The sequence below is a fragment of the Onychomys torridus genome, chromosome 5 (genome assembly GCF_903995425.1).
Source record: "Onychomys torridus chromosome 5, mOncTor1.1, whole genome shotgun sequence".
Taxonomy (NCBI): domain Eukaryota; kingdom Metazoa; phylum Chordata; class Mammalia; order Rodentia; family Cricetidae; genus Onychomys; species Onychomys torridus.
In genome coordinates, this window is record NC_050447.1 from 38,440,442 (window position 1) to 38,460,737 (window position 20,296).

The window sequence follows — 20,296 nt, forward strand, 5'->3', positions numbered from 1 at the left end:
TCACCAAACAAATGACATTAGGATGTTTATTTTCTCTTGAACAAATAGAAGAGCCAAGGTAGGTAGATAGATAAAAGTGATGAGTTGATGGGTGGGTACATGGATGGATGGATGGATGGATGGACGGACAGATAGATGGATGGATGGATGGATCAATTGATTGATAGATCAATTAAGCCCTGGGAGGCAGATCTTTCTACCCAAGGTTTTTTCATATATAACCATCCAAGGAGAAAAGAGAAAACTGTGACTGAGATACAGTGTCTATCAAGATATGCCTCCCTTAGAAAACAGGCTCTGAAGAGAGGCCAGAGAGGACTCACTGCCTTCTGCTCTGACCTCTAGCTGCCCTGTTGGACCACATCCAGTTTGGGTACTGCCACATTGGAAACAACTACACCGTGAGCTTCACCATCACCAATCACAGCCAAGTAAATGTGGTTCGGTTCGAGTGGCCCCTTTTAGCTACCCTGTCTTTCTCCCCACAGGTAAGCAAAAGGTACTCACTGGGTTCCAGACTCCCTCAGGCGTAAGCCAACCCCAGTGTGGGTACATGGAATAGGATGTGACACATCTTGAACTAATAAACTTCCCAGTAGCCATCCCACACTCAGAGCCCCATGGCCTAAGAGGAGTTTAACAAATCCTGCCATGGGGAAGAAGGTGAGGAATTTTCTGGAGGCCTGGATAAATGACTAGAGGCCCCAGCTTCCTATTCCAGAGTGTGTAGACCTGTGTCCCTCTGTGCATGTGTTCTTCAGAGCATGACCTTCAGAATTGGCTCAGCAAGCCAAGAACGGTGCTCTGCACCTGTAATCCTAACACATGAGAAGTTCAGGAAGAAATACAAGTTCAAGACCAGCCTGAGCTACATAGTGAGTTCCAGGCCAACCTAGGCTCCTGATAGATTCCAATACCATCTCAGCCCAAATCCACTCCTAAGGAATCGCTACAGAAAACTAACTACACAATATATACCATATCCAGTTCCAAAGCCTTGCCAAATTCAGTCTTTTTTTTTTTTTATCAACATTTGACCTATGAGGAAACAGAGAGTACAATGGATATGAAAGGATAATCTAAGTTGTCAAAGATAGAGCAGTTCACTTACACTGTGCACACCTCTATGTGCACACGGGCACACAGGCATATATCTCGAGCAATCCAAAGCTTTCATCAGCCTTCACTGTCCAGAGGCAGGAGAGAAAATGGCTTCCCTGTCAGAGGACTGTCATGTGGTTGGTGTACATGTTGGTGGTGTTTGTACGTTTGTCTTTATCTAAGATAAATCACAAGTCATTTTATTCTACAGACCAAATGGGATCTCATTTACATCCAGTGTATTTGAGCAATTTAAAGCTTTTTCATTCCAGGGCTCCTCCATACTCTTAAACATTATTAAGAACCCTCAAAGGACTTCTGTCCACGTGAATTATAATTATTGATATTTAACCCATTAGAAATTAAAACTAAGAATGTTTTTAAGATTTCCTTGTTTATTATTTGTAAGTGTGTGGGTATTTTGCCGGCATGTATGTCTGTGCACTATATGTGTGCCTGGTGCCCACAGAGACGAGAAAAGGATGTCAGATCCCTTGGAACTGGAGTTGCAGACAGTTGTAAGCTGCCGTGTGCATGTTTAGAACAAACCTGGGTCCTAGAAAAACAATGAGTGCTCTTAACCACTGAGCCATCTCTCCAGTCCCCAAACTTTAGACTATTTTTAAACATACTTGTTTTAAAGTGCAATAAACCAACTGTGTTTTAATTCAGATTCCATATTTTATTAAAAAAACTATATTTTCAAAAATGTATGTGACAATTTGAAGAGTATTGGTATTAGTTCTTCTTTGAAAATCTGGTAGAATTCTGCACTGAAACCATCTGGTCCCGGGCTTTTTTTGGTTGGGAGACTTTTGATGACTGTTTCTGTTTCCTTAGGGGTTATTGGTCTATTTAAATGGTTTATCTGGCCTTGGTTTAACTTTGGTATGTGGTATCTATCCAGAAAATTGTCCATTTCTTCCAGATTTTGGGGGGGAGGCCTAGGATGGCTGTGGCTTATAATAAGTTTTGGTTTTATTCAATTACTGAGCAAGCCTCAATGAAACATTTCACTATAAGATAAGAATTTATACTGTATCAAGGTGATAATAGAAAAATAAGTAAATATAAATAAAATTCTACTTGTGATATAAAAAATGTATGTGACAAGGGTAGACTCCTTCTGTCTTTCTTGTTAAGATAAGGTCTTCTATATAACCCAGGCTAGCCTAGCCTTGAGGTTCTTACCCTCCTATCTCAGGCTTCTGAATGTTTGTGTTATGAGTGTATACCACCACACTCAGCCATTTTAGGTCTTTATAAAATTCTTTAATATCTGACTTAATAAGAGTCCTATGGATTCTGCTCTCTGCTCTTTCCACTTGAATCTGACTAGGCATCATCATCTTTAACTTCTCCATTGTGCACTTGAGAGAAAATGGGAGTGAAAGAATCAAGTGGCATCTCAGTATTATAATGAGAGTTTTGTCCTACAGGTCCCCTGGTGGGATCTTGCTGATGCCAAGGGTCATTAGAGCACTTTCTAGAACCTAGTATACTATTTAGAGCCTCCTATTTGTACGAATCATAATGAGAAAGTATCAGGTGGTCATAGGCTTGAGTTTAAACCCAGATTGCTAGTGTTAAAAACCTTAAGCAAATTACAAGTTTCCTTACCTGTGAAGTGGGAGTGATAGTCCTGTACCTCTCAGAGGGTGTCCTGGGGATTAAGAAAGTTGCTCAAGAGTTTAGAACAGGGTTTGAAGCAAGTAACAGATTGGTAACTATTAATACTGTTAGTCTTACAATGTGTGTGTGCTTGGTTATTTTGAGAGAAGGTCTCATTCTGTAAACCAGACTTGCCTGAAATGTATTACATAGCCTAAGCTAGCCTCAAACTCGCAGCAAACCAGACTCACCACCCCATAAGTGCTGGGATTCGTGGCATGAGCCACTGTGCCTCACTTTGTGATGACATTCTTTTGTATGTATTTAAGTCAGTCTACCTATATAGGCCTGGATAATATGTTTTGAATCACCACCAGCCATCGAAGAACCTTAAGATTGAATTCCCCAAAATACAAATACGAGACTTTTCCCTAGGTAGGCCATCTCCACCCCGGCTGTTCGAAGGACGTGGTGGTGACCCTGAAGTCAGACGTGCCCATCAGCCTGAAGAAGATGTATGTCAAGTGCACGCTGTCCAAGATCATGTTCCAGGTCCCTGCAGACCAGGTCCCTGACTGGGATGACCGCATGCGCACAGTCAAATGGGTGGATGCTCCCCGGAATACGCCTGGGAACTTGACTACAAAACGAAAAGTGAGTATTCTGGGCACAGGAAGCACCAACCTCCCCCAGCCCACCGTGCTCGGATGCCCCCTGCTCTCAATTGCAGTGTCTCGCTGTGGAAAACAGAAAAGGTCTGCATCTGACTTTAGTTTCAAGGACGGCAAACTAAATTTCCATACCCTTACTAACAACACACACTGCCTTAGTTGGCAGTTCAGCTTCAGTCTCTATAATGGGTACAGCAAGTCCTTTCACCTTTTCCTTCAAAAGTGCCATTGCTAGTCGTGGCTTCCTGTTTCCACCAGGTGTCTGGACTTAGAGTAGTTAGACCTTTCAGATCGTGGCGGGATCTCATCTTTGGCCCACACATGCCCCTTGCTGTTATCCCTTGCCGTTTTCCTTTGAATCCTATGAGAAATTAACCCATGCCCAGCAAGGGGACCAGGCCCTGAATAGCTGTGTGGCTCTGGCCATTGCAACTTTGTCTTCCTCCTAGAGGTAATCACTAACCCCATCACTCCCTCCTCCAAGAGGTAACACTTTCCATGTCACTCCCTCGATGGATGGTTTGTTGACCTGAGCATTCTAAAGGACTGGGGTGTAGCGGGAGTTGTTAAAGTTTACTGTATGTGATCATAGTTACATAGTTACATAGTGTATCCACCTCACTATTGTACACGATTCCAGTCTTTTTATCTCTTTCTCTGAAAGTTATTTCAAGGTTTTCTCTTTTGGGCAGCATTTCTGTGCAGATTGGCACCCATGTTTACGTTTCTACAAGTTCTACAAGTGGCGGCATAAGTCTGGGGACATGTGAATGCTGATGCCCAATTTCAACTTCACCAATTTCTACTCCTACAGCAGAGGAGTTTTGTGAGCCACATTCTTTGCAACATTTGACTTTGTCAGACATTTGGGAGGTTAGCTGGTTAATTGGTTTGCTTGTAAGATATTGGAGATGAACCCACAGCCTTGTGACTGTTAGGCAAGGTGTTTTGGCTCTTATCATTTGGACAACTGGGAAATTATCTGATGATAAATAAGCCTTGATTACATTTCCCTAAGCACTAATGATGTTGGATAGCTCTTCATATGATTACTGACCATGCAGGCTACCTCTCACATGAATGCTTTTTTGTGCCTTTTGCCCACTTTTTGGTTACGATACTTATCCTTTGTTTAAGTTATTTTACCTTCAGGAAATTCCATTTGTGTTATGTGTCTATACATACTCTCAACAAATATATAGCTTAACTTTTTACTTTATGTTTTTTAAGAGCTGTATTGATTTTCATTCTGGATATGCATGTGCAGGTCAGAGTATGTATGTGTGAGTGCATGTGCCCTCAGTGATCTGAAGAGGGCATCAGATCCCCTGGAGCTAGAGTTACAGGTCTCATTGTGAGCCATCCAACATGGGTGCTGGGAACCAAACTCAGGTCCTCTGCAAGAGCAGCATTCACACTTAACCACTAAGCTCTCTCTCCAGCCCCTTTATGTTTTGATAAACAAAAATTAGTCTTTAGTTTCTAAAGATTTTTTATTTTCAATTTATGGGTGTGGGTGTTTTGCCAGCACATATGTCTGTGCACCATGCCTACAGTGCCCACAGAAGCCAGGAGAGGCTATCAGATCAACTGATAGTTGGAGTTACAGGTGGAGGAGAACTGCCATGTGGGTGTAGGGAGCTGAACCTGGGTCCTCTGGAAGAGAAGCCAGTGCTCTTAACCAATGAGCCGTCTCTCCAGCATGGAAAATACCCTTAATTTTATTCGTTTCTTTCTTGCTACATTTATTACTTTTGTATCTTATTTTTAAAAACCTTTCCTCCCCCAAAATATAGTTACCTCTCTACATACTTTTAAGTCTGAGCTTTGCTTTTGGTGCATAAGCCTTTCGTACTTGTGGAAATGCTGTCTGGTGTGAAACAAAGCTCTAGCGCCATGTGTTTGCTTGTGGTAACTGCCTTCCTGAGCTTGGTCAGCCCTAGAGAACCGACGGGACTGTGTCATCGTTCAGTCTTATCTGTACTTAGGCCATTTCTGGTCTCCATTCCGTTCTGTTGCCAGTTTGTCCATCTCTAAGCCAGTTTTACATTAGCTTAATTTCTATAGTTTCATAATCAACCTTGATGTCTGCAGGGACACTCCTACTCCATATTGTTTTATTCTAAATATTCTGGTCATTCTTGACCCTTTTTTCTAATGAATAATTTCTGAATCCATTTGCCAAATGTTAAGAAAATCTGTAATGGAAATTTGGAACTGGATTGCAGCGCTAGGTTGTTTGGGGAACAAATGACAATTTTGTGATACTAATATGTCTTCCCTATTAACAAGGTGTTTCTATTTTTAGGTCTTCTCTAAGACTTGCAACTCTTCAATCCTTTAGTAGTAATAATCTTTTTCCATTGTTTTCTTTAACATTGTTGTTCTTTTACTTTAACTGTTTTACTGTCCAATTACATTTTATGGGTTTTTTAATTTGTTATTGCATGGATTTTATTAAATTACTTTTCTTTTCCCTCTAAAAATTTTATGTATATTTTCAAAATCATCTATATGTATTTTTAGATGTGTAGGGTTGGTAGTAATGCACCCCTTTAACTAATGATTCTTGTTTGCACTTTTCTTACTCCATCTCACCAAAAGTTTTAAAATCTTTTCTCAACTAAACAATTCTGTTGGTCTTCTCCATTTGCAGTTCGTTTTCTGTTTAATATCTATTCTTTCCTCTATGGTTCTCTTTTCTCTATCTTTAGTTTTTGTTTCTGAGACAAGGTCTCTCTACATAGCCCTGGCTGTCCTGGAACTCTCTCTGTAGACCAGGCTGGTCATACTCACAGAGGTCTGCCTGCCTCTGCCTCCCAAGTGCTGGAATTAAAGGTGTGCATTACAATGCCCAGTCCCTCTATCTTCTTTAGGTCCATCTGATCCAAAACTCATGCCCATGTGGTCCCAGTCCTCTCAGGACTTGCCTGTTGTTCAGTTCTTCTTTTCCATTCTAAGCTATTGGAGGTTTGCCAGTCATGTCTCCCAGAACTGCATTTGTGGGCTCATGTTCATTTCCATGGTAGTGTGATGTTCCCAATGTTCCTATGCGTTGCTGGCTTTGCACTGTTGAGGATGTGGCTGCCTTTGTTCCAGGTGATAGAAACGGACCCTGAGCCAGCCCACTCAATGCTAGAAGAAAATTATCGAGAGCTACGGATCCAGATCAGTGCCAATGTGGATTTTGCTTCATATCAGTGCAATACAAGTGACGTGTTCTTTAAGGAAACACTGGTTTACCAGACTCGAGTGTTTGAGTGAGTCACTAAAAGCTTTTAGACTATGAAGAAAACTGCCATTAAGGGCTAAACAGTTGAATTTTTATATTCTTTATATCTTTACATAAATATTTTGCATCTTTTAAAAAAGAAAGTACATTAAATGAATGAGTTCTGATGAAATTTCTTTAAAATGTTTTTTTGTTTTGTTTTTTAGTTTTTTGTTTTTGAGACAGGGTTTCCCTGTGTAGCTTTGCACCTTTCCTGGATCTCACTCTGTAGACCAGGCTGGCCTCGAACTCACAGAGATCTGCCTGCCTCTGCCTCCCGAGTGCTGGGATTAAAGGCGTGTGCCACCACCACTCGGCTAAAATGCTTTTTAAAAAAGACTTTCACCCAGGCATGGTAATTCATTCTACAGGAGGCTGAGACCAGAAAATATTGCGCTTCAATCCATAATGGCCTTTATAGTAGCAAGACTCAGTCTCAAAATGTATTGTTTGAATCACTAAGTGTCTCTGCCTGACCTGGAACTCACTCTGTAGACCAGGCTGGCCTTGAACTCACAGAGATCCGCCTGCCTCTGCCTCCCGAGTGCTGGGATTACAGGTGTGCACTACAACTAGCTGTATTTGTTTTCAATCTTTTTATTTTATATTTGCTTTTTAGCTAACATGTGAAAATGGTACATATTTACAAGGTAGAGTTGCTGTTTCAATACAAGCATACAGTATGTAATGATTGGATCTAAGTTATTAGCATTTCCATCCCTCAACATTTATCTGGAGGCAGAACCTTCAGATATAATATATATGGTAGGCTTCTATAAACGGTAGCACCCTGACTTACTGCCCCCACTGCCCTGCATTTTGGTACCTATTATCCAACCTCTCTCTATCCATGCCTTGCCTCTGACTGTCCCAGCTTCCAGTAATCATTATGCTAAGCTCTTCTACTTTGAGAAAGAATGCATGGTGTGTGTCCTTCTGTGTCTGTTTTTGTTCGGCGTGGTCTCTTCCAGCTTCATCTACTTGGCTGAAAAGGACAGACTTATAGAGAACAGTAAAGAGGTTTCTCAAATGAAACTGAAAATAGACCTACCATGTGACCCAACTAGCTCACTTCTGGGTCTACAGGAAGTTCAATCCACGTGTTGAGGAGACGTTTGCACTCCCATGTGGACACTACAGAGCAGCCAAGACAAAGGGCCAGCCTGGGTGTCCACTGTCAAATGAATGAATGAATGGAGAAAATGTGACATACTTATGTAGGTGCACAAAAGAATAGAATTCAGACATTTAAAAAAAAAAGCACTTAAGAAATGAAGTGAGTTGCCTTTGAGAGACAATACAGCCAGTACTCGGGTGGGGTAAAAGTATGGACAACACATTCTGAAGTCTGCTGCTGATCCACCCACAGGTTTGACCTCGTTAACACAGGGACATGTGCAGTTAGAATTCAACTGGATCTCAGAAGATACCTCCAGGGCAGTCAGTTTTGCCATGCCAGAAAATCAAGGTAAACTCAATGCCAAATGAACCTCAGGGCCTGAGCCGAGTCACCCGTTCATAGAAGGCCAGCATTGCTCACGGGGCCTCCTAAGCAGCTAAGGAATGGCTTTGTGAGGTTTACAAAGCCGTGTGGACCTGAGAGATAAATAGCTTGCCCTTTTCCCATCCCAGATTCCTTGCCCAGGCCGCCTGCAGTCCCTCCAGAGTAATGGCTCATGTCACCTATCACTAGTACTCTCGTCTTCTGGTTCTCAACCCAGAAGATTACAGACCACTTAGAAACTGGCATGTGGGGCTAGAGAGATACCCAGCAGTTAAGAGCACTTGCTACTTTTTGCAGAGGGCTCAGGCTCAGTTCCCAGCACGCACATGGTGACTTACAACTGTGACTCCGTCCAGTTCCAGGGAATCTGACACCCTCTTCTGATCCCTGTGGCACCAGAAATGCATGCATGTGGTGCATATATATACATGCAGAAAAAGCACCCAGACACATATATATACATGTATTATGTATGTATGTATGTATGTATAGCTTATGTGCATGAAACTCTAGCAAGGGGCCCAGCACCTGGTAGGTAAAGTATTCATTGTTTTTTCAATTGTGGAGATTCACAGATGGTTTGAATGGGCCCTTATCCATGAACTCCCACTTTATAAATCCCTATATTAGATCAATGGCTCTCCACGAATTCTGTTCACAGCCCATTATTCTGGTGCAGAAGATCCACAAACCCCTTCTTGACCCACTCTCTCTGAGCCAGAAGGAAATAACTCTGAAAACATTACAAAATGAATAGATGTGTTTTTCACAAGTCACCTGTGAAATATGAGTTGATTCCTTTCCTTTTGTGTCCAGGGTTAAACTACCTGCTATAAGAGACGGGTCCACAGATATCACAGGAGGTTCTTAAGGACTCGTGAGTGGGCTGCCTCTGATTGCCACTGCAGACTATCACCTTTTCTCCATCCTTCCTCAGGTTCCAGCCAAAAAGATCAGCTTAGCCAGGGCACAGGCAGCACCCTGGACAGCGCCTTGGACCACTGGACGGACCAGTGTCCCTCGCCCTTCTCTGTAGACCCCTCCTCAGGCGTTGTGCCTGTAGGGAAGACTCAGAAGCTCAAAGTGAAGTTCTCCCCAATGGACATTGGAGAGTTTGAGAGCACCCTGTACTGCCAGTAAGAAATGTGTTCTCCAAGCCTCCAGCTCTTACCCTCCTCGTCCACCCCACCACTGTCCTTCTTTCCTGCCCTACACACCTTGGAGCCCAGTAGTGGAAACGGGCCGGCCTTCAGAGAACAAGGAGAATGTTGTCTGTTCACCAACTCTCCTCTTGCCTCCAACTGCGTCCTTGCCAGCCACATACAGGACTTCTCTAAATGAGAGTACTTTGCAACCAGGCCGCATCTACTCTTTGGGAAAGCTTCCTTCTGTGTTCTCTGAGACTCCATTGTCTTGTATACAAACTTCAGCAATCCTTATCATGTAGAATTATTTGGAATACTAACTGAGCTAATTTAAGCAAAGAACTTGGAGCAATGCCTGGCCCACAATAAGCTCAATAAACAAAGATAGGAAGGGAAATGAGGTTGGTGGATGTGGTCTGGTCTGGTGAGTGAAAAAATAAGCAAATACATACATCACTGAAAGTCCTAGATGTGGTACCTTCTGCCAAGGATTCCAAAGAGGACTTTTTCTATAAGCCTTGGCCTAGGATGACGGAGACCTACATGAGCTGTCATGAGTTTCCCTGAGCCCCTGCTCTCACACTGCAGAAACCTGTGCCACACTAGGGCCACCTCAGCTCAGCCTAGGAGCTGAATCTGTTCACATGCATCAAGTCTATAAGGGTCTTACAATAATATTTTTTAGGATTTCCAGGTCCTTCTCTGTACTCTATTCGGTACCTAGGAGTGGACCCAGAGGATAAGCACTCCTTTTACAACTAATACTGATAGGAGGAAAAAACTTGGAGCCACATGTAAATACACAGAGGGACCCCAATTCAGGGTCTTCATACTCAACCCACTCATCCTTTCAACAATTAGTTAGTGAGTACATATTGCCAGTCAAGGCACAATATGATTGCTGATCAAGAAAAACCCACCCTCTGCTCATATGGAACTCACATTCTGGTGGACAGAATATTCATTTCCAACCAGCTAAGAAAGCAATAGCAGAATATAAAATCAAAATTAAAATAACCATGTCATTTCAGAATTCCTAACCTGCCATCAGGAGAGCAAGGCCCTATGTTGGTAACAAAAGGGCGAAGCATCCTGCCCTTCTGCCATTTTGACCTGAAGGACTCAGACTACATCAGCGGTCATCGGCGCAACCCAGAGCTCCGAGGACCAGGTGCTGGGGCTCTAGATCCAAACACCCGGGTGATTGAGTTCACCAGTGTGGGTATAGGAGGAAAGAATCTCCGGTGAGTCATGTGGGTTTGCATTGGTTGATTTCATGCCAGTCGGTCCTTCTGGAGAACTCAGAGGAAGAATTCAGAGAAACCAGCTAACCTAAAAGCAGTTTTTAAGTCCTAGGGGTCTCCTGTAGATATTTAATGTCAGAGAACTGGTACATGAATGAAGCTGGGTTCTGTATCCACAGTGTTGACTGTATATTCCCTCACCCCCACCTTGACCACAGAGCATCCTTAGACACATATGGCCTTGGGAGCATTATCACTCCAAAGTCCAGGACTCCAACTCCCCTTTAGATCCTAGGAGGAGAAGGCATTTTTATTTCTACAGTAATGAAGTTCTCAGATCATTTCTGGCTCCCAGGAGGAGATGGTGACAGTTCTGGGGGTCTACCTAAATTTTCTTAAATTTTTTAAAATAGCTTCTCTCACTTTCTGCTATCAATTTTTTCCCTTTGGCCAGGACCTTTACCATCCTGAACCCGACCAATAGCACCTACTCTTTCTGCTGGACCTCTGAAGAAACAGAAAGCCTCCAGCACCCTCCAGCCTTTGTGTGCCTTACAGAAAAGGGTGTCATCCACCCTGAAAAGAAAGCTGAGGTGTGTGTGGCTAGGGACCCAGCAATTCTAGCCATCTCTGCATAGCAAATGTGTGAAGAGAGAATAGCATTGATGAGAATCATTGATCAACTGGTATTTACTGAGTGTCTACCATGTACAATCCTGGTGAGCAAGATATATCTGTGCTCTCTTGGATGGTCGTGGAGAAAGCCCTAGTATTTCAGGGATCTTATGAGAATATTAAAGGAACAGATGGGAACCAGACATGAATATCTGGGGATTCCTGGGATCGTGGGATGAGGACCTAAAGAACTATCTGTGTCTAAAAGACTGACAGCAGCAAAGGGATGTGTTTTTACTTTCCCAAAGAAAAAAGCAAAACGTAAGAACAGAGGCCTAACTTGTGGCTTAGTCCTAAATGTCTCCACAGTAATACTGGGCAGGGAGTCAGATTTATGTGTGAACTTGACAGTCAAAGCATACATGTAGGGTTGGGGATTTAGCTCAGTGGTAGAGTGCTTGCCTAGCAAGCACAAGGCCCTGGGTTCCATTCTCAGCTTTAAAAAAAAAAAAAAAAGCATACATGTAGGCTCTATGGCCAGAAAGTTCTACAGAAAATCTTACACATAGCAATAAATCCATGAAATGGAAATTATGAATTCAAATACCTTTGGGAAGCTGGTGAGATGTCTCAGCAGGTAGGGGTGATTGCTGCCAAGCTTGAGACCCACATGATGGGTGGAGAAAGCCAACTCTCACAAGTTGTCCTCTGACCTCCACATATGTGCTGAGCACACAAGCACCCACACCCCTACCCCACCCCCCAACACACACACACACACACACACACACACACACACACACACACACACAGGGTGGGGGAGATGAGAATAAATTAAAATGCTGGTGTTGGTTCTGGAGAGACAACAGTTAAGAATGCTTTTTATTCTTGCAAAGGACGCAAGTTCAGTTCCCAGCACCCATAACAGGCCTATAACTCCAGCTCCAAAGGGATGTGTCACCTCTGGCCTCTGGACACCTGCAATCATATGCACATACCCACACCTAAACACCTACACACACATGATTAAAAATAAAATCTCTTTAAAAAATATTTAATGCCTTCCGTAAGGTCACCCAAATGAACAAAGCCAGCCAGGGGGAGAATGACAGGCAGTGCTGGCACCAAGGCCCACTGGCTTTACATCCCCTCTGGCAGATGATCACCACACCACATAGACAAATAGACCCAGGATGACCTGTTCTCCTAGACTTTTCTGGGAACTCCAAATTTCTGTATTTCTGTGTGAATGTCTCTATCCTATGTATTGGTAGTTAGCTTATTGTTTTTAACCCTTCCCAAACAAAATGAAGCATATTTGTAGACTCTCCACTTGGCTTCTGCATGTTGACAGTGCCCAAAGCCATCTAGTTCAACATAGGATCCAGGAGCTAGGTCCACGGTAGCTGTGGTCCTGCTTAGATATACTCCTTCTCCACAGCATCAGAGATGCTGCCCAGCTCTTAGAGAGGTAAGTTGCAGAATCTATCATCCAAGATTGTGTTGGTCTGGGGCAACAGTAGTATCATTCAAGTGACATATTATCTTGTCGTTGGCATGGACCTTACCAAATGCCATTGTTCTTCCATCCAATCCTGATCGACCAAGTACAAGGAGACTCACTCAGGCTAGCTTCCCCAGGGGAAGGAGGCCAAACACCCATGGTAGCTTTTGAGAATGGACTCTCCTACCAGGCATTTCTGCTTCTTTCTAGAAGTCTGCTCCATTTTCTCTCTACCAGCCAGTGTTTTCCTGTCCTCATTAGTGATGTTTTTGCTCCTTTGTATCTTCACTTAGCAAATAGACTGTGGCATGCCATGGCCCAGCTCACCCTCAAGGAATCCATCCCCATCAATGCCACTGCTATCCAGCCCAGTCACTCATTATCTTTTTCTGACTTTCAGAGACAGGCAGGCGGGCGGGCAGACAAAGGAGAGAGAGAAAGATCTTGTTGCCCTGGTAATGGTTTTGAATTGGGCTATATGCCAGACTATTGACAGACATGTAGGTTGTCTTTCTTTGGTATGGGTGCCAGTTCCGGTCCCCTGTGCTACTACTACAATCATGCCATCCCAAAGATTGGCACAGACTGCAACAATATAATCATGATGCACAGGCTGTGGGTGTGGTAGATGGCTCCGCTCTTCCAAAGGCAGGGCAAACTGGTTGACATTGCTGATCAAGCCACACCTACTTTAGATGGTAATGATAACCTGGGGAAATGTCACTTCCTATGGCCCTCGTGCTAGTAGGTCTCCAAAGGGACAATGAAGAAGTGCCTCTCACTGTCCTTTTCTGAATTGTCTTCTTAGGTTGTGTTCCAGTTCCTGCCTGCTCACCTGGATATCACAGAGGCACTCTGGACTTTCTCTATCCCAGAGCATAATATCTCAGTCCCCTTCCTGCTGGTGGGCAAAACCACAGACCCCCTCATATCTCTTGACAAGTCACATCTCAACTTCAGCTCTCTCCTCATTGGTAAGGAGGCCCAGTCAGTTTTTCATTTTGAGCTGGCATGACCATAGGTCATCAAGGACTCTGGGAGCAGACCATCATGGGTCACTCCCTTTGGAACCTTCTAGTGATATGTCAGAAAGACTCTGTCACTTATCAGAGAGCCATATGATAGTTTCCTCTGAATTTCATTTTCCAAAAACTGTCTTTGGCAGCCACACCCTAACACCTTGGGAATACCTGGGAGGTTTGTTATAGAGTCTCATGGGCAGGTTCCTGTAGATCCTGCACTGACTCTTCATCTTTAGAGCCTTGTGTCTTGTACATGTCTCTCACCTCCAGGACGTGGGCTGTGTTTGATTGGTGCTTGGTCTGTTCTACTGTGTTCAGATTCCTCTACTGTCTTTTCATGCATTCACTGGGCCAGAAATTGTTATTAATGGGCTGGAGGGAGGTGTGGCTGGGGTGCTTGGCAAGCATGCACAAAGCCCTGGTTCAATCTTCAGTACAGAGGGTAGGGAGATACCAGATGGGCCCAAATACTCCTTTGTGGAATGGGAATACACTGAAATAAAGCACAAAGTCCTCAGGTTTACATTCTAATCGTGGGAAGGAGACTAACAAAACCAAGTAAAATACATGGTAAGTCAGAGGTTGCTGTGGGTTATAGGAAAGAATACAGCAGGGTAGAAAGAAGAGGAATTTGGTAGATGCTGACAAGGTAACATTCCAGCAGAGAACTGTGGTGTAGAGGAAGCAGCCACCAGATATAACTCCGTGTGTCTTTCATGTGGATATGTGTGGGACATGTAAAATACAGCTAAGGCCAAAGAATTTTTAAGTGATTAGTTAGATGTTTATTTAGACAACAGTATTCTTGATAGTAAGCCAAACAATATGAAGAGTTTAACCCACGAATGCAGTGATGTATATTTCAGTATAATCATTATATCAATAATGAAGAACCATATGCTCATGTTACTGTACCAAAAAGTCATTGCTAAAATTCATCAGAAGTTCCTCCCTATCCCCACCCTCAAAAACCCTCCAGTAATAAAAACAAGAGTTGGAGGGAAAACATAAAGATGATTAACCTATAGCAAGAGACAAGCAAATGGTGCCCTGTAGTAAGCCACTGAAACTACTTGAATTAAAATGAGTTAGGCAAGAGTACTTACCATCACCTCTATAACCAAACATTTTCTTAGAGATTTTAACAAATATGAAAAAAATCAAAAAATAAGCACAATGGGCATTAACTTTAAGGGAGAAAGAAAAATAATAATCTTATTGCTGTGACTAATCACTTTGTACACATAAAGCCTCAAGAGTCAAGAAAGAGAAACTACTAGAATCGAGATAATTTGGTAAACCGAGTGAGACAAATGTGCAAAAAATGAAGTTTCATCCCATTTTGCTGTAAATACCTAGAAGCAAAAACAAAAATAAAAACTAGTTACTGCTAGCTAAGTGTACAATATCCAAAGATAAATCCAATTCCCAAGACCTATATGTCAAGAGTTAAATCACATTAGCATGCTTCCAAATAAGAGCCAAACATTTGGTTAGTTCTCCCAAAATTTTAAAATGCAATTTTTTTTGTTGGTTTGGGCATTTATTATTATTATTATATTTGTGTTTTAATTTTACACATCAGCCATGGGTTCCCCTGTCCTTCCCCCTCCCACCCCACCCCCACCTTCCCTCCAGCCCCTCACCTCTATTCCCATCTCCTCCAGGGCCAAGACTCTCCTGGGGATTCATTTAAACCTGGTGGATTCAGTACAGGCAGGTCCAGTTCCCTCCTTCCAGGCTGAGCAAAGTGTCCCTGTGTAAGCCCAAGGTACCAAACAGCCAGCTCATGTGTAGCAGGAAACTTTAAAGGTCTTATTAATGAAATCAAACCTGAGGCCAGTTATTGGGGTGAATGCTGGAAGATCAGGCTATCTCACCTTGCTAGTTCCTCAGGTGATCCTGTTTCCTCAGGCTGGAAGCTTCTGAGTCCTCCTCCACATGAATCTCAACTGAACTGTGTTGCTCCAAAGCCTGAACGCTTAACCAACTAAATGCTTAACTAACTACATGCTTTACTCCTCTAGTTCCTGGTCCTCACGCCTTATATACCTTTCTCTTTCTGCCCCCACTCCCTGGGATTAAAGGTTGGGTTTCTGGGATTAAAGGCATGGGTCACCATGCTTAGCTGTTTCTAAAGTGGCCTTGAACTCAGAGATCTGATAGCTCTGCCTCCCAAGTGCTGGGATTAAAGGCATGCACCACCACCGCCCAACTTCTGCTATAGCTTACTCTTCCCGCCACCATTTTTGGCTTTGTTCTAGTGGCTGTCTGTTCTCTGACCCCAGATTTGTTTATTTCGGGGAACACACAGTATTTCAGGGAAGACAATACCCACCACACTCATGCACTAAGGACAGGTCCTGGTCCCACAGCCTGGATGCCTCCCAAACAGTTCAAGCTATTCAGTTGTCTCACTTATCCAGAGGGCCTGATCCAGTTGGGGGCTCCACAGCCTTTGGTTCATAATTCATGTGCTTCCATTCGTTTGGCTATTTGTCCCTGTGCTTTTTCCAATCTTGGGCTCAACAATTCACGCTCTTACAGTCCCTCCTCTTTCTCGACAATTGGACACCTGGAGCTCCACCTGGGGCCTGGCTGAGGATCTCTGCATCCACTTCCATCAGTTATTGGATGAGAGTTCCAGCTCGACTAGTAGGGTGTTAGGCAATTTTAATCAGATTTCAATTAGAATCCCAGCTAGGTTTGCACAGGATTCAAAGTTAGATCTTAATTTCAGATAGACTTGATGTTAGCATAGATATGTCCCAGGTAGTACTTGGTTCACATTTATACTAATAAAAGTTATTTGTGAAATCTGATAGCCTCAATCTCTAAAGGACTGAGGAAGGAAGAGAATTGGATAAGTTGATCCTAAAGCTTTATGGGCAAATAAATGTTCTTTTGTTTGTTTTTTTCTTTTTCAAGACAGGGTTTCTCTGTGAAACAGCCCTGGCTGTCCTGGAACTCACTCTGTAGACCAGGCTGACCTCGAACTCACAGAGATCCACCTGGCTCTGCCTCCCGAGTGCTGGGATTAAAGGCACGTGCCACCACCACCCATTGCAAATAAATGTTTTAACATTAGCCAAAGAGAAAACAAAAGAATGAATCAGGACCCCGCACAGGAAAGCCAGGGTCATCCAAGGTCAAATTCAAAAGAACTCAACATAGGGATTCTTTATAGAGATGTGGGCCATCAAAGAGGATGAGGGGGTGCTCCCTATTACAGACCCAAGAAAACATTACAACTCCTGAGTGAAGCAGAGTCCCAGCAGAGCTGCGGCCAGGTCATAGAATCTACCTTCTAGACAGAGCAGTCAGTTAGGGAAGAGACAGTACTTGTGAAAGATCCCCGGAGGGATCTCCCCTCAGGTGAGACCCCCGTCTCAAGGAGCACGCAGCGACCACAAATCAGATGCAACAGCACGAGGTTTATTCAAACACAGGTACCTGGGCGACAAAGCCTCTCGGAAGACTTGCGCGCCTCTGGGTTGGTGAGATGGGTTTTTATAGCAAAAAGCGCGGGTACAGAAGCAGAAAGCATTGGTCAAAGGGCTCTGATTGGATAATTCAAACAAGGCGCGAATGGTTACAGAGCTCTAATTGGACAAAGCGAGGCGCGAGTATACAAGTATAAATCCAATAGGGCGTGAACTCAGGCTCAGGGCGGTTTGTGGGTCTCCTTGGTAACCAGATATGTGTGTTGACTCAACCCCTATCTAGAATTCCTCCCGTACTGACGCCAGGTGGTCTGTCCCTGACATCCTGCTTATCTCTACACCTTTGCCTTCTAGCTGAATTCCTTTGTTCCCCTACGTGCCTCACAAGCTAGGGGGTTTGCACAACAGAGCAATGCTTATCGGCTATCTGGGCTGCGGTGGGGCCATTCTATTTCCTGGAACTGTCTTTTGTTCCCTTATGAGCCTTGCAAACATAGCATTCCTATAGGGGTGCCGGGGGGTCTTTCATTCCCCCATTTTCTTTTTAACTAAATGGAATCTTTCATTTACTGAGGTGCATAAAGGTGAGGGGCCAGGGGTGGTGGCTCAGTCCAAATGAGCCTTTTAACCTGGTGAGGGGGCCCTGACCCCAGGGTTGGGAGAGGGGTAAGAATAAGGAGGAGAATCAGGTACGAGAGAGTCTTATCTTCAGTGGATTTTGAGTGCGCTGTACCTTCCATGTGGACTCCTTGGCGCTGGTCGGGTCAATCTCCTTAGCAGCCTTCACGTGGGAGGCGTGGACCCAGGCAGCAATCCCATCGACCTCGAGAGCGGTTGGTGTGGTCAGCAGGACGGTGTATGGTCCCTTCCACCGTGGTTCCAAATTCTTGGTCTGGTGTCGCCGAACCCAGACGGAGTCCCCGATCTGGAAGGGATGAGGGACTATTGGGTGGTCCAGTTGCTCTCGGTAGGCTGCTGCCAGAGATTTCCAAACTTCCTTCTGTACCAGCTGGAGGGCCTGGAGGTGTGCCTCTAAGGTAGGGCTGGTAGCGAAGGACGAAATGTCAGGATGAAGGAAATTCACAATAGGTGGGGGGGCCCCATATATAATTTCAAAGGGAGTCAAACCATAGGGTCCGGGGGTATTCCGGGCCTGGTAAAGGGCTAAAGGGAGTAGGAGCACCCAGTCTCTAGAGCCAGTTGCAAGCGTTAATTTGGTTAAAGTCTCCTTAATGGTTCTATAGCTCGTTCTACCTGTCCTGAGCTCTGGGGCCGGTATGCACAATGAAGCTTCCAATCAATCCCCAGCAATCTGGCCACCCTCTGACTTACCTGGGAGACGAAGGCAGGCCCATTATCGGACCCCATTACCTGGGGCATCCCATATCTGGGAAAAATGTCCTCCAACAGCTTTTTGGCCACGACATTGGCTATTTCCTTCTTGGTGGGGAATGCTTCCATCCATCCAGAAAAGGTGTCCACAAAAACCAGGAGGTAACGGTAGCCATAGAGTCCGGGCTTTACCTCTGTGAAATCTATTTCCCAATGAGTCCCAGGGCGATGGCCCCTTAGGCGGGTTCCCTTGCCTAAGTGGGCCTTTCCGGGGGTTCACTTGGGTGCATGCTGGACAGCTAGAGGTCACTTGCTGGAGTATTTGGTCCTGGTTCAGTAGTATAGCCCCAGAAGTCTCGTCGGCCAGTAGGGCCTTCATTTTGCCCTTGCTTAGATGGGTCAGTGCATGAAGGAACTTGAGCATGTATGGGTATGGGAAGTAGGCATGACTAGTTTGTCTTCTTTTGTATAAGCCTGCTTCTCAGAGTCCCATTCCGCCCCCATTTTCTTCACTAGCTCATGGTCCTCAGGGCTGTAGGGCATAGGGCCTCTGCCAGGCGGCGGGTGACCCTGCAGGAGCATCAGCTGCCCTTCCTTGGGTGGTTGGGAGGCTGCGGCTTGGGCGGTTAGGTCAGCCAGCCTGTTTCCCCGAGCCACTGCTGTGTTCCCCTTTGATGCCCTGGACAGTGCATTATACTGAGCTGCCGTGGGAGGAATAGTGCTTGTAGGAGATCCAGAATCTCCTTTTTATTTTTGATTCCTTTACCTTCTGAAGTCAGGAGGCCCCTCCGTCTGTAGATTTCTCCATGCACATGGGCAGTGGCGAAGGCATATCTGCTGTCAGTATAGACTGTGAGACTCTTACCTTCTGCCATCCGGAGGGCCTGGGCGAGTGCGATCAGCTCCGCTCTCTGGGCCGATGTTCCAGCCGGCAACGGCGAGGCCCAGACCACCTCTGACTCAGTGGTGACAGCTGCTCCTGCTCTTCTCGTCCCCTCCTCGAGGAAGCTGCTCCCGTCCGTGAACCAGACATAGTCTGAGTCCTTTAATGGTTGATCGGTCAGGTCTGGATGGGTGCCGTGCGCTTCCGCCAGGATCTGGAGGCAATCATGCTCCCCCGAGGAGGCAGGCAGGGGTAGTAGGGTGGCCGGATTGAGGGAGACTGTGGGGCCGAAAGTCACTCGGTCGGTATCTAGCAGCAAGGCCTGATAATGAGTCATTCTGGAATTGGAGAGCCATCTGTCTGGGGGCTGCCGGACTAAGGCTTCCACCGCATGGGAGGATAGCACAGTCATTGGCTGACCCAGAGTCAGTTTACCCGCATCCTTGAGCAGGACTGCAATAGTGGCTACCATGCGTAAGCAAGGGGGCCATCCAGTGGCTACCGGGTCCAATTTCTTGGATAGATAGGCCACCGGCCTCCTCCAGGGCCCCAGTTTTTGCACTAATACCCCTTTAGCAAAGCCTGAGTTCTCATCCACAAATAGTTCAAAGGGCTTGGTTAGATCTGGTAGGCCCAGGGCTGGTGACTCGAGCAATGCTCTTTTAATTTGTTGGAAGGCCTGTTGATGTTCTTCCTCCCATCGGAACATGATTCCCGGCTTAGTGAGAGGATATAGGGGGGCAGCCAGTTCAGCAAACCCAGGAATCCAGAGGCGGCAGTAGCCGGCCGTGCCCAAAAAATTCTCGGACTTGCCGAGGGCCCTTGGGAGGGGGGATTTGAGACAATTGCCTCTTTTCTGGCCTCGGTCAGCCATCTTCGCCCTCCCTCCAGGGTGTAGCCCAAATAGATAACTTTGTTTTGGCATATCTGGGCCTTTTTGACCGAGGCCC

The 20,296-nt window shown here is 44.9% G+C and overlaps 1 protein-coding gene across 1 annotated transcript in view; it reads left to right on the top strand.

Moving 5' to 3' along the window:
* The window catches only part of Hydin (HYDIN axonemal central pair apparatus protein), a 350,853-nt gene that overhangs the window by 316,102 nt on the left and 14,455 nt on the right, over nt 1–20,296 (top strand). Inside the window, 9 exon segments of the mRNA XM_036188859.1 lie at nt 346–488; nt 3,148–3,366; nt 6,483–6,643; nt 8,024–8,042; nt 8,044–8,122; nt 9,096–9,294; nt 10,335–10,547; nt 11,002–11,140; nt 13,475–13,653. Coding sequence (XP_036044752.1) covers nt 346–488; nt 3,148–3,366; nt 6,483–6,643; nt 8,024–8,042; nt 8,044–8,122; nt 9,096–9,294; nt 10,335–10,547; nt 11,002–11,140; nt 13,475–13,653 — 1,351 coding nt within the window.